The sequence below is a fragment of the Dendrobates tinctorius genome, unplaced genomic scaffold (genome assembly GCF_039654945.1).
Source record: "Dendrobates tinctorius isolate UK_male_01 unplaced genomic scaffold, ASM3965494v1 ptg000035l, whole genome shotgun sequence".
Classification (NCBI taxonomy): Eukaryota; Metazoa; Chordata; class Amphibia; order Anura; family Dendrobatidae; genus Dendrobates; species Dendrobates tinctorius.
The window spans coordinates 431,182-444,333 of record NW_027361703.1 but is presented as its reverse complement, the minus strand read 5'-3'; the positions used below and the strand labels follow the sequence as shown (position 1 = coordinate 444,333).

General features: G+C 45.3%; 1 protein-coding gene across 1 annotated transcript in view; it reads left to right on the top strand.

Moving 5' to 3' along the window:
* Nucleotides 1-13,152, top strand: part of LOC141087599 (probable imidazolonepropionase) — a 50,851-nt gene that overhangs the window by 20,361 nt on the left and 17,338 nt on the right. The window contains exons 4-5 of the mRNA XM_073573194.1: nt 1,890-2,167; nt 2,626-2,851. Coding sequence (XP_073429295.1) covers nt 1,890-2,167; nt 2,626-2,851 — 504 coding nt within the window. The remainder of the gene's footprint in view (nt 1-1,889; nt 2,168-2,625; nt 2,852-13,152) is intronic.

Below are 13,152 nucleotides of genomic sequence, written 5' to 3'. Positions count from 1 at the left end.
CCACACAGCAATGGCATAAAGTGAGACTAGGGACTTTTTTTTTTTAAGTGGCGGAGGAATACAGTGCGGAAGGATACCTACCTTCCGTCATTGGATTCCTGCAGCCCGTAGAGAACGGCAGCATCATCCGATGCTGCCGTTCTCTACCCAAGATCGTCGTGGGACACACTCGTGGACTGCTTCGGATCGTGGGTGAGTATTTTTGTGGTTTGTTATGTTAATATTTATTCCGTAGACGACAATGGCTTCGGGGAACAATGTGACAAGTATTGGTAAGTATGTTACTCTGTTATATGTACTGTATGTCTATGTATGTATTGTATGAATGTATTGTATGTATGTAGTATATATGTGGTATGTATGTAGCATGTAGTATGTATGTAGCATGCATGTAGCATGTAGTATGTATGTATGTAGCATGCATGTAGTATATATGTAGTATGTATGTAGCATGCATGTAGTATGTATGTAGCATGTAGTATGTATGTAGCATGTAGGTAGTATGTATGTGGTATGTATGTAGCATGTAGTATGTATGTAGCATGCATGTAGTATATATGTAGTATGTATGTAGCATGCAGTATATATGTAGTATGTAGTATGTATGTGGTATGTATGTAGCATGTAGTATGTATGTAGCATGCATGTAGTATATATGTAGTATGTATGTAGCATGCAGTATATGTAGTATATATGTGGTATGTATGTAGTATGTATGTAGCATGCATGTAGTATATATGTAGTATGTGGTATGTATGTGGTATGTATGTGGTATGTATGTGGTATGTATGTGGTATGTATGTGGTATGTATGTGGTATGTATGTGGTATGTATGTGGTATGTATGTGGTATGTATGTGGTATGTATGTGGTATGTATGTGGTATGTATGTGGTATGTATGTGGTATGTGATTTTTTTTTTTTTTTTTTTTTACATTTAACACATTAGCCGGATGATGCGACTACTACTGTCCCATCATTGGCTAATGTGTCAATCACTGTCATGGTAGCAGGCATCGTCCGATGGGACTTGTAGTCCCATCGGACGATGCCTGCACAGCCCCCCGGCAGGCCGGCACAGCCCCCCGGCAGGCCGGCACAGCCCCCCGGCAGGCCGGCACAGCCCCCCGGCAGGCCGGCACAGCCCCCCGGAGCCTGCACAGACCACCGGCAGGCCGGCACAGACCACCGGAGCCTGCACAGACCCCCTGGCAGGCCGGCACAGCCCCCCGAAAGGCCCGTACAGACCCCAGAGAGGCTGTACAAGGGCAGGAAAGGGTTTTTCTTATTCCGATACCGGAAGTCCTATAGACTTGAATGGGACTTCCGGTATCGGAATCGGCGATACCGATACTTTTTTTAAAGATCGGCCGATACCATCCGATACGATACTTTGAAGTATCGGACGGTATCGCTCAACTCTAATTATGATATGTCATATGCTGTAATATGATTGTTTCATTAAACTGTTACTAGCATCATCCACCTTGTGGTACTTGTTAAATCACTGAGGGAAAGGGGGTGGGACATGACCTTTTAACCTCTCGTGTGCTTTTCCTGTCCCTGTAAGGAGGAGGAGGACGTCCTCCATGGTGCTGTCAGGATGGACTCCTGGAAACATCATTACCGGTGGGTCTAATACCTTTTTTTTTTTTTTTTTTTTTTTTTTTTTTTTTTTTTTTTTTTTCCCCTGTTTCATTACCCCACTTGATTGCACTAGAGATTTGACTTCCCAAGAAGAATTGCTCAATATGCCGGCACACCCAGTTTCTAGGGCTTCATAGTTCGGAAGCATAAGGACTTGGGCAATATTGTGCCACTATTTAGACTTGCGCTCTAAATCCAATATGCCATGTATGGTTGACTGCTTATTGCATCCTCTTTTCTAAGCTTGCAGGTGCCACTTACATGGACGTACATCAGGCTGGAGGAGGAATAAACTTTACAGTGCAACACACAGAAGCCGCTACGGAAGAAGAGCTGTTCGATAGCTTTAAACAGCGCCTGGAGCGCATGCGCCGAGCTGGGACCACATTGGTGGAGTGCAAGAGTGGATACGGGTTAAAATTGGAGACTGAGCTTAAGATGCTGAAAGTGATAGCACAAGCTCAGAGCAAAGTGGAAATTGGCATCTCCAGCACATATTGTGGGGCTCATTCAGTACCAAAGTAAGAAGAATTAAAAGTATATTAATATTGCATATATGGCACAAAATATAAGCTCATTATGTTCTGTATAGAAGTTCCCAGAAAACTTCTGCTTGAAACATAACAAAACTGAATACGATGTACAGACTGGCCAAGGTATTGGGAAAAGCTAATATTTTTTTCAGGGCTGTGGTACATGGGAACATACAAGTCACACAGCCAAAGTTTCCCAGGTATTGCAGCACAATACAAGAGTCTGGGGTCGTGTTGTGGCCCTTGGAGTGCTACAACATGCCAGTTGCAAAAAATACAACCGAGCCAGATTTATTTTTGCGACCTGCTTGTCGTAATGTAACCCTGTTGACCTAGAGAAAACTAGCTATGCTACTTGTGTCACGGCGAAAGCCACCGTACAGCCCAGGCCAAATGTTAACCAATTTTATAACTACTTATCCATGTGCTCTTTAATTATTCGTCAGAGGAAAAACTGCAAAAGAAGCCGCAGATGACATCATAGACCTTCATCTTCCTGCCTTGATGCAATTGGCTATAAATGACAGAATTCATGTGGAAAATATTGATGTATTTTGTGAAAAAGGAGTCTTTGACCTTGAGTCCACAAAACGAATTCTTCTTGCTGGGAAAGATATTGGCTTGCAATTGAACTTTCATGGAGATGAACTTCACCCAATGAATGCAGCAGAGGTATGTCTCGAACTTTTTCTTAATGAACTTGACATCTTCGTTCTTGTCCACTTCTTTGCAAAAATGAGGTCTCTTCATGAATACCTATAGTTATCTATGTAACAAGGTGGCACAGGGTGGTAGTCATGACTGAGTCCATTAAAGCAACAGTCCATATGCACCCTGGCCCCATGCACATGAAAGACAGGTGAGGTATCAATCTTACAGCAGTCGGTTACCTTCTTTCACGCTCACTGCAGCCACTAGAGATAACGATCCAAGAAAACACTGCAGGCACAGTTCAGATCAAACAGGGATAACTGTACTGTACATGAAACAATGCTTTCTGCTCTGTCCCTGCAGCTACTTGAGATAGGTCTGTATCAGTGGCTCCCTTCCAAACTTGAGGGCCACAGCAATCTTCCTGAATACAGTCCCAGGTATGTCTACACTGCTCAGCAGTCTGCAGTAGCTTAATTCTCTCGACCGGGACACCTTCCTTCTGCTCCTGACTGTGGGGAGCATCCTGCCCCTGGGCAAGCCTGCCTGGGAACTGACTGGAAGACAGGAACTTCCTCTCTGAGGCTGCTAATCTAGCCCCCTGTTTAACCCTTACTGTCCCTGAACTAATCATGTTCAATACAATACACATACAGCAATAAAACAGTAGTACATAACAAAAGTACGTTAACACATAGCCAACTATCAGGACACTGCATGGGGGACACCTGTCCGATATAAAGGAGAGGGAGCAACTAAGGGTCCCCACCACCTCCTTACACCTATATAGTCTTGTACACTGATTCAGAAATGTGAATCTGTAGATCAAGATGTTTATATGCCTTTCCAAAACTAGTATCTTTATTCGGACTCCCATGACAGCACCATGAGAGAGTGGATCTGCCCTTCAGGAACAGGAAAGCTACAGACAAAAAGGGCGGCACCTCTCCCACGCATCAGTTGGCTTCCTGTTCCTGAGGGGATGGGATCCTACAGATGGAAGTCCGAATGAATCCCAGGCCAACACAGGTAGCGGGGGGGTCTCCTACCGCGGCCAGGTGCGGAACTACTGGAGATGCCACGGTGGTCCTTGATGGGCTGCACGGCAGTGGCATTCGCAGCAGGGAGCAGAGACTGGAGGATATCCGTCTCTGTTAGGAAAAGCCACCGCCAGTGAGTATGGCCCCCGGTGTCTCCCTGCTCCAGCGGTGCGGTGGTGGGAGTCGGCGTTGCCGGCACAACTAGGTGGTGTACGGGACTGGAGGCGCTGCAGGAGGATGCCCGGGCATCCCACGTGTCTCCCTGTTACACAGGAAGGGTGTGCGGGGCCGCGGTGATGTCGGGGGTGGAGCCAAGGTGCTTTTGGATCAGGAGCGCCACTGCGCAGGCGCAAAGAATCCAAGATGGCGGCGCCCATCGGAACAAGCGTCCGGTAAGCGCCGACCCACCGGGCGATGGCTGCGCCAGCTGAAGGGGGGAGACTAATCGGGGGGGCGGCATGTCTGCTGACCGGAGAAGGGGTATTTAAGCAGGGCCCAAGGGGGGTTCCATGCTTCTGGCCACATTATTGCACGCAATGATGAGAGCGAGCAAGAAGGGCAGCAGCGACAATCATCACTGCTGCCCCTAGAGGACCTTTGGCAGATCAAGCAAAAGAAAAAAGTATCACGGGACAGTGTAAGGAGCGTGCCAAACTGAGTTACCAATCCAGTCATAAAAGCTCCTCCAGACGGGAGCATCGACTGAGAAAAATCCCCCTCATACTCTGGTACTTATTTGCTGCACTGGTAAGTGATCTACGTGAATGTTCACGGGGCCTCCCTCTGTGTTTTCTCAGGGGAAGAAGTCCATGAGTGAGGCAAAACGCAGGGAATGCACTCTCTGTGCATGCCCACTACCGGACTCATGCCCAAAAAATTAGTGTCTCTCTCTTCCCCCCCCCTGTATCCAGCAGACGGTGGCGGAGAAATCACTGCAAGCAAGCTTAAGACAGTCAGGGCAGAAATGAGAGAAACCCTAAAATCCCTGTCCCAAGCGGGGAGCTCAAGGGTTATGGACCCTTTGGAGTCAGATTCCTCGGTGGAATGGAGGAGCAATAAGGACTCATCTGGTTCATCCCCCTCATCCTCCTCGGAGGAAGAGGATTCTGGTCGGTTCTGTCTGCCGCTAGACCATGTGGACAAGCTGGTAAAGGCGGTGAGTGGAACAATGGAGGTGGAGGAGCCCAAACCAGTTATCCATGCAGGATGTCATGTTCGGGGGCTGGATCAGAAAAAGCCAAGGGTCTTCCCTTTGAAAGAAAAGATTCAGGAACTAATTCGTCGAGAATGGATGAAACCAGATAAGAGGTTCGCTACCACCAGCCCTCAAACGTAGATACCCCTTTGATGATCCGGTGGTGAACACTTGGGACAAAGCCCCTAAATTGGATGCGGCAATTGCCAAGGCATCAAAAAGCCTCACTACCCTTTGAGGACATGGGGACCCTTAAAGACCCCCTAGACAGGAAGGCAGAGGCCTTCCTTAAAGGAACCTGGGAGATGGCAGCCGGTTCCCTAAGACTAGCAGTAGCCTCAACATGTATGGCTAGGTCTATGATGGTCTGGTTAGACCAACTTGAGTCTCAATTAAAGCAAGGAATGCCTAGACAGACAATTATAGGTGCCCTTCCAGTAATCCAGGGGGACGCAGCCTTCCAAGCGGGTGCCTCAGCTGATGCGGTTAGAATGGCCGCAAGGGCAGCAAGACTTTCCAATGCGGCTCGTAGAGCCCTGTGGCTAAAGTGCTGACTGGGAGACATCCAATCCAGGTCAAAACTCTGCACTATCCCGTGCGAAGGAGAATATTTGTTTGAAACAGTCCTGGATGAGTTGCTTGATAAAGCCGGGGACGACAAGAAGTTCCCTAATCTGTGATCTGCATCCTACCGGCATTTGTTCAATAGAAGGAAATTCGGTCAGGGAAGGAGGCGCAACCCATCGCCTAATAGAGACCGTCCCAGATGGGAGGATAGAAGGAGAGGTACGGGCTTTATGTTCAGGCATTCTTCAAGAGAGCGAACGAAACCTGGCCAATGACTAGCGATTCCCATAGACTGTCAGCCTTCCTTCCAGCATGGCATGGCTACAGATCAATAGTGACTGGGTGCGGAACGTAATATCCACCAGACACAAGCTGGAGTTCAGTTATGTTCCTCGAGATACCTTTAAACTCCCTTATGAACTTTGCCACTTGAACAAACTGCTTTAGAAGCAGAAGTCTTGAGTCTATGCTTAAAAAAAAAAAAAAAAAGTCCTGGTGGAGGTTCCAGAATCTGAGAGGTGAAGGCTTCTACTCTCCCTGTTCCTGATCCAAAAGCCAGACAAATCATTCAGGACCATTATTAATTTACGTTCCCTTAATGAATTCTTGGTTAACCAAACCTTTAAGATGGAGTCTATGATCCACGCAGACTTCCAGCAGTTCCTGAGAGTGGCAGTTTCAGTGGACGGTTTAATCTGTTATTTTCAGTTTAGGGCTCTCCCCTTTGGTCTCAAAGCAGCCCCCCGGGTATTTACGAAGATAGTGGCCGAAGTCATGGCTCATCTATGGGAGGCTGATACCTTGATTGTCCCGTACTTAGATGATTTATTTGATTGTGGGGAATTCGGTGGACCATTGTCTAAGTCCAGACTAGAGAACCTCAGGTGGATAATAAATTATGAGAAATCCCGATTTCAGCCCCTAAGAGTCCAAAAGTTCCTAGGCTTACTGTTAAATTCAGAGACTCAGCAGTGTCTTCTGCCATCAGATAAGTTAGAACACATACAACAGCAGGTACTTCGAGCGATTGATAAACCCTCCATGACCCTCAGGCAAGCCACGTCACTGTTAGGCTCTCTGACCTCATGCATGCCAGCAGTCAGGTGGGTGCAGTTTCACACTAGATCCCTTCAGAAGGACGTCCTAGTTAGCGACAGGGCCTTAGAGGGATCTCTACAAGGTCAAATATCATTGAGCCCCTTGACCCTTACATCTCTTAGATGGTGGCTTGACAAGACCAACTTATCCTCAGGGGTGCCCTGGGTGACGCAGATAACCCGCATAATAACCACAGATGCTAGCCCCTCGGGTTGGGGGGCCCATGTGGGGGACATAGTGGTCCAGGGACAATGGGACTCCAAAACTGAGACCTCGTCTAACCAAAGGGAGCTGTTGGCGATTGAGTTGGCAGTTAAAAAAAACTCTACCTACAGGGTCATCATGTGAGGATCCTCTCGGACAACCAGGTAGCAGTAGCCTATATCAACCACCAAGGTGGAACACGCTCCGGGGCCCTGATACGGATAACACAACATCTATTTCAAATAGCCAAGAGAAATTTTCAATCTTTAACTGTGCTCCATATCAGAGGGAAATACAACACGAAGGCAGACTTTCTAAGCTGCAGGGCTAAGGCAAGGAGAATGGGCTTTAAACACGGACGTTTACAACCAGATTGTCCGCAGATGGGGTCAGCCGGAGGTAGACCTCTTTGCCAGCAAAGAAAACAGGAAAGTAAAAAAGTTCTGCTCTCTGAACCCCAGGGAAAATCCACTGGCAGTGGACGCTTTCCTAACAAAACGGAATTTCTCCCTGGCATATGCCTTTCCACCATTAGTCCTCTTACCGCTGGTGGTGAGAGAGATCAGGGAAGATCGAGCAAGGGTCATATTAATTGCCCCAATCTGGCTCAGGAGGACCAGGTTCGCATGGTTGAGGACCATGTCAGTAAGCGATCCCTGGGTACTGCCGAACCTTCCGAATCTTCTTTACCAGGGGCAAGTCAACCATCTGCAAGTAACGGGACTCCATTTGATGGCATGGAGTTTGAGAGGGCACTGAGGGATAGGTTTCTCCCAAAATTTAATTAATACCCTTCTGAAGAGCAGGAAGCAGATTACTACAAAGATCTATGCTAGAACCTGGAGGCGATTCCTGTCCTCTTCTGAGTTTAACCCCTTACCTACAATTGACGTAATATTCCATCCATGTGACCATGGACCTAATTACCATGGACGGAATATTACGTCATCGCGATCAGCGGCGCCCACGTGGTGAGCGCCGCTGATCGCGGACGAGTGTCAGCTAATTATCATAGCTGACACACCGGCACAGTGTGTCAGGGGCGGTCACGGACCGCCCCCGACACGTTAACCCCTTGCACACCGCGATCAAACACGATCGCGGTGTACCGGAGGTTAAAGGGAAGCATCGGCAGGGAGGGGGCTCCCTCCGTGCTTCCCTGAGCCCCCCCACGGCAGCGCAATGTGCAGCGCTGCTGCCGGGGGCTCCTTTCCTGCAGGTCCCCGGATCCAATATGGCGACGGGGACCTCCGGGGGCCTGCAGGAAGCTGGCTTCCTCAGTGCCTTCAAAGCGCAGGCATGAGGAAGCCTGTGCAGTGCCTGTGACAGATCGCTGATCTGTGATGTGACAGATCAGCGATCTGTCACAGGACAGTTATGTCCCCCCTGGGACATTGTAATAAAGTGTAAGAAAAAAAAAAAAAAAAGGGTAAAAATAATTTTAAAGAAAAATCGCTAAATTAAAAAAAAAAAAAAATTCCCCAATAAATTCATTTTTTGGAAATAAAAAAAACAATAAAAGTACACATATTTGGTATCGCCGCGTCTGTAACGACCCGCCCTATAAAACTGTCCCAATAGTTAACCCCTTAAATGAACCCCTTAAAAAATAAAAATAAAAAACGAAGCAAAAAATGATTTATCATACCGCCAAACAAAAAGTGCAATAACGCGCGATCAAAAAGACACATAGAAATATCCATGGTACCGCTGAAAACGTCATCTTGTCCCGCAAAAAACGAGCCGCCATACAGCATCATCAGCAAAAAATAAAGTTATAGCTCGCAGAATAAAGTGATGCAAAAATAATTATTTTTTATATAAAATTGTTTTCATTGCATAAAAGCGCCAAAACATAAAAAAATGACCTAAATGAGGTATCACTGTAAGCGTACTGACCTGAAGAATAAAACCATCTTATAAATTTTACCGCACCCGGAACGGCGTAAACGCACCACCCAAAAGAAATTCATGAAACGCTGGTTTTTGTTCATTCTGCGTCCCAAAAAACGAAATAAAAAGCGATCAAAAAATGTCACATGCCCGAACATGATACCAATAAAAGCGTCAACTTGTCCCGCAAAAAATAAGACCTCACATGACTCGGTGGGTCAAAATATGGAAAAATTATAGCTCTCAATATGTGGTGATGCAAAAACTATTTTTACAATAAAAAGCGTCTTTTAGCGTGCGACAGCTGCCAAACATAAAAACCGCCATAAATAGTAAATCAAACCCCCCGTTATCACCCCCTTAGTTAGGGGAAAAATAATAAAATTAAAAAAATGTATTTATTTCCATTTTCCCGTTAGGGTTAGAATTGGGGGTTTCCACTATTTGTGCACATCAGGTGCTCTCCAAACGCAACATGGCGTCTGATCTCAATTCCAGCCAATTCTGCGTTGAAAAAGTCAAATGGTGCTCCTTCCCTTCCAAGCTCTGCCATGCACCCAAACAGTGTTTTACCCCCTCATATGGGGTATCGGCCTACTCAGGACAATTTGCAGAACAACTTTTGGGGTCCTATTTCTCCTGTTGCCCTTAGGAAAATAAAAATTTTGGGGCAAAAATATCATTTTTGTGGAAAAAAAAAAAATTTTTGTTATTTTCACGCCTGGGCGTTATAAACTTCTGTGAAGCACTTGGGGGTTCAAAGTTCTCACCACACATCTAGATAAGTTCCTTGGGGGGGGTCTAGTTTCCAAAATGGGGTCATTTGTGGGGGTTTCCACTGTTTTGGTACATCAGGGGCTTTCCAAACGCGACATGGTGTCCGATCTGAATTCCAGCCAAAAAAGTGAAATGGCGCTGCTTGCCTTCCGAGCTCTGCCATGTGCCCAAATAGTCGTTTACACCCACATATGGGGTATCAGCGTACTCAGGACAAATTGTACAATAACTTTTAGGGTCCTGTTACCCTTGGGAAAATAAAAATTGGGGGTGAAAAGATCATTTTGTGGAAAAAATGATTTTTTAATTGTACCGCTGTACATTATAAACTTCTTTGAAGCCCTTGTGGGTTCAAAGTTCTCACCACATATCGAGATAAGTTCCTTAGGGGGTCTAGTTTCAAAAATGGGGTCACTTGTGGGGGGTTTCCACTGTTTAGGTACATCAGGGGCTCTCCAAACGCGACATGGCGTCCGATCAGAATTCTAGCCAATTTTGCATTGAAAAAGTCAAACGGAGCTCCTTCCCTTCTGAGCTCTGCCATGCGCCGAAACAGTGGTTCCCCCCTCATATCAGGTATCGGCGTGCTCAGGACAAATTGCACAATAATTTTTGCAGTCCAATTTCTCCTGTTACACTTGGTAAAATAAAAAAAATTGAACCTGAAGTAATTTTTTTTGTGAAAAAAAGTTAAATGTTGAATTTTTTGAATATTTAAAAAAAAAATCTGACGCACCTGAAGGGTTAATAAACTCCTTGAATGTGGTTTTGAGCACCTTAAGGGGTGCAGTTTTTAGAATGGTGTCACTTTTTGGGTATTTTCTATCATATAGACCCCTCAAAGTGGCTTCAAATGTGATGTGGTCCGTAAAAATAAAATGGTGTTGCAAAAATGAGAAATTGCTGGTCAACTTTTAACCCTTATAACTTCCTAACAAAAAAAAAAATTTTGGTTCCAAAATTGTGCTGATGTAAAGTAAACATGTGGGAAATGTTAGTTATCAAGTTTTTTGTGTGCTGTATCTCTGTGATTTAAGGGCATAAAAATTCAAAGTTGGAAAATTGCGGAATTTTCAAAATTTTCGCCAAATTTCCGTTTTTCTCACAAATAAACGCAAGTTATATGAATGAAATTTTACCACTAACATGAAGTACAATATGTCACGAGAAAACAATGTCAGAATCACCGGGATCCATGGAAGCGTTTCAGAGTTATTACCTCATAAAGGGACAGTGGTCAGAATTGTAAAAATTGGCCCGGTAGTTAACGTGCAAACCACCCTTGGTAGTGAAGGGGTTAATCTCAGGGAGGGAATACCCATGAAACAGGTTCTAGAATTCCTTCAGAGGGGTCTCGAGTTGGGTCTTTCCATGAGTACTTTAAAAGTGCAGGTTTCAGCCTTGGGGGGGCCCTGTTTACCTGTGATATTGCCAACAGCTACTGGGTTACTAGATTCATCAAAGCTGCTAGTAGATCCAAACCCATACACGGGAATAAAGGCATACCATGGGACTTAAATTTAGTCCTTACAGCTATGACAGAGAAGCCATTCGAACCTCTGGATTCAGCCTTGTTAAAGATTATATCTCTTAAGACAGCTTTTTTGGTAGCAATAACATCTGCACGTAGGATAAGTGATATACAGGCACTTTACGGGTTTCCCCGTTATACAGAGTTTTTACATGATAGAGTAATCCTAAAACCGGACCCAGCATACTTGCCCAAGGTAGCATCACACTTTCACAGGACTCAAGAGATAGTTCTCCCTTCCTTCCTCCCTAATCCTACCATCCCTAAAGAGCAGAAGCTATATGTGTTAGATGTTAAAAGATGCCTGCTAGAATATATATCGGCTACTGATCCTTGGAGGAAAGAACGCATTATTTTATCCTTCCAAGGTCCTAAGAAAGGGTTTAGGGTATCAAAACGCGCGTTAGCAAAGTGGATTAGGGAGGCTATCTCTCTGGCTTGCACAACAGGTGTCGGTCCGGCTCCACAGAACCTGAGGGCGCATTCCACTCGTGCCATGGCATCATCTTGGGCGGAGAGATCTGGAGTGACAATTGACCAGATATGTAAGGCGGCCACCTGGTCATCTCCTTCCACCTTTTTTAACCACTATCGGTTAGATATGGGTGCCTCCTCAGATCTCACCTTTGGGCTAAGGGTGCTGCAGGCTGTAGTCCCTCCCTAAGTTAGTTTACATCTCTGTAATTCTCTCGTGGTGCTGTCATGGGAGTCCGAATAAAGTATTAAGTTGCGTAACGGTATTTTTCGGAAGCCCATGACAGCACCTTTTAGTTCCCTCCCTTGTTCACGTATGAGGGTGCACTCCTTCCTCTTAGAAGTTTGTTTCACGGATTTGCCTTAATTTGGAGTAAAGATTATATATAAATTGTAAATAGGATGTATATATGCTGTGCCACTAACCATGGTAGCCTCTCAAGCTCTGTAATCCAACTGAAGTGTGGGAGAGATGCCGCCCTTTTTTTCTTTTTTTTCCTGTTACTGAAGGGCGGGTCCCCTCTCTCGCGGTGCTGTCATGGGAGTCCAAATAAAGATACTAGTTTTGGAAAGGCATATAAACATCTTGATCTACAGATTCACATTTTTGAATCAGTGTACAAGACTATATAGGTGTAAGGAGGACCCTCAGCTGCTCCCTCTCCTTTATATTGGACAGGTGTCCCCCATGCGGTGTCCTGATAGTTGGCCATGTCTTAACGTACTATTGTTATGTACTACTGTTTTATTGCTGTATGTGTATTGTAGTGAACATGATTAGTTTACGGACAGTAAGGGTTAAACAGGGGGCTGGATTAGCAGCCTCAGAGAGAGGAAGTTGTATATTGTATATATGCTGTGCCACTAACCATGGTAGCCTCTCAACCTCTATAATCAACTGATGTGTGGGAGAGGTGCCGCCCTCTTTGTCTGTAGGTTTCCTGTTCCTGAAGGGCGGATCCCCTCTCTCGTGGTGCTGTCATGGGCTTCTGAAAAATACCGTTATCGGTACGTAACTTAATACTTTTCTGATCCTTTTGATACTAGCAAAAAGCGCTGTGGTTATTGGCGTAGGGCCTCATTCTGGAAGCCCAGAGGACTGCACCTACAGTTGTGGCCAAAAGTATTGACACCCCCTGCAATTTTGTCAGATAATACTCAGTTTCTTCCTGAAAATGATTGCAAACACAAATTCTTTGGTATTATCTTCATTTAATTTGTCTTAAATGAAAAAACACGAATTGTCCTAAAGCCAAATTGGATATAATTCCACATCAAACATAAAAAAGAGGGTGGACAAAAGTATTGGCACTGTTTGAAAAATCATGTGATACTTCTCTAATTTGTGTAATTAACAGCACCTGTAACTTACGGCACCCAACAGGTGTTGGCAATAACTAAATCACACTTGCAGCCAGTTGACATGGATTAAAGTTGACTCAACCTGTGTCCTTGTGTGTACCACATTGAGCATGGAGAAAAGAAAGAAGACCAAAGAACTGTCTGAGGACTTGAGAAACCAAATTGTGAGGAAGCATGAGCA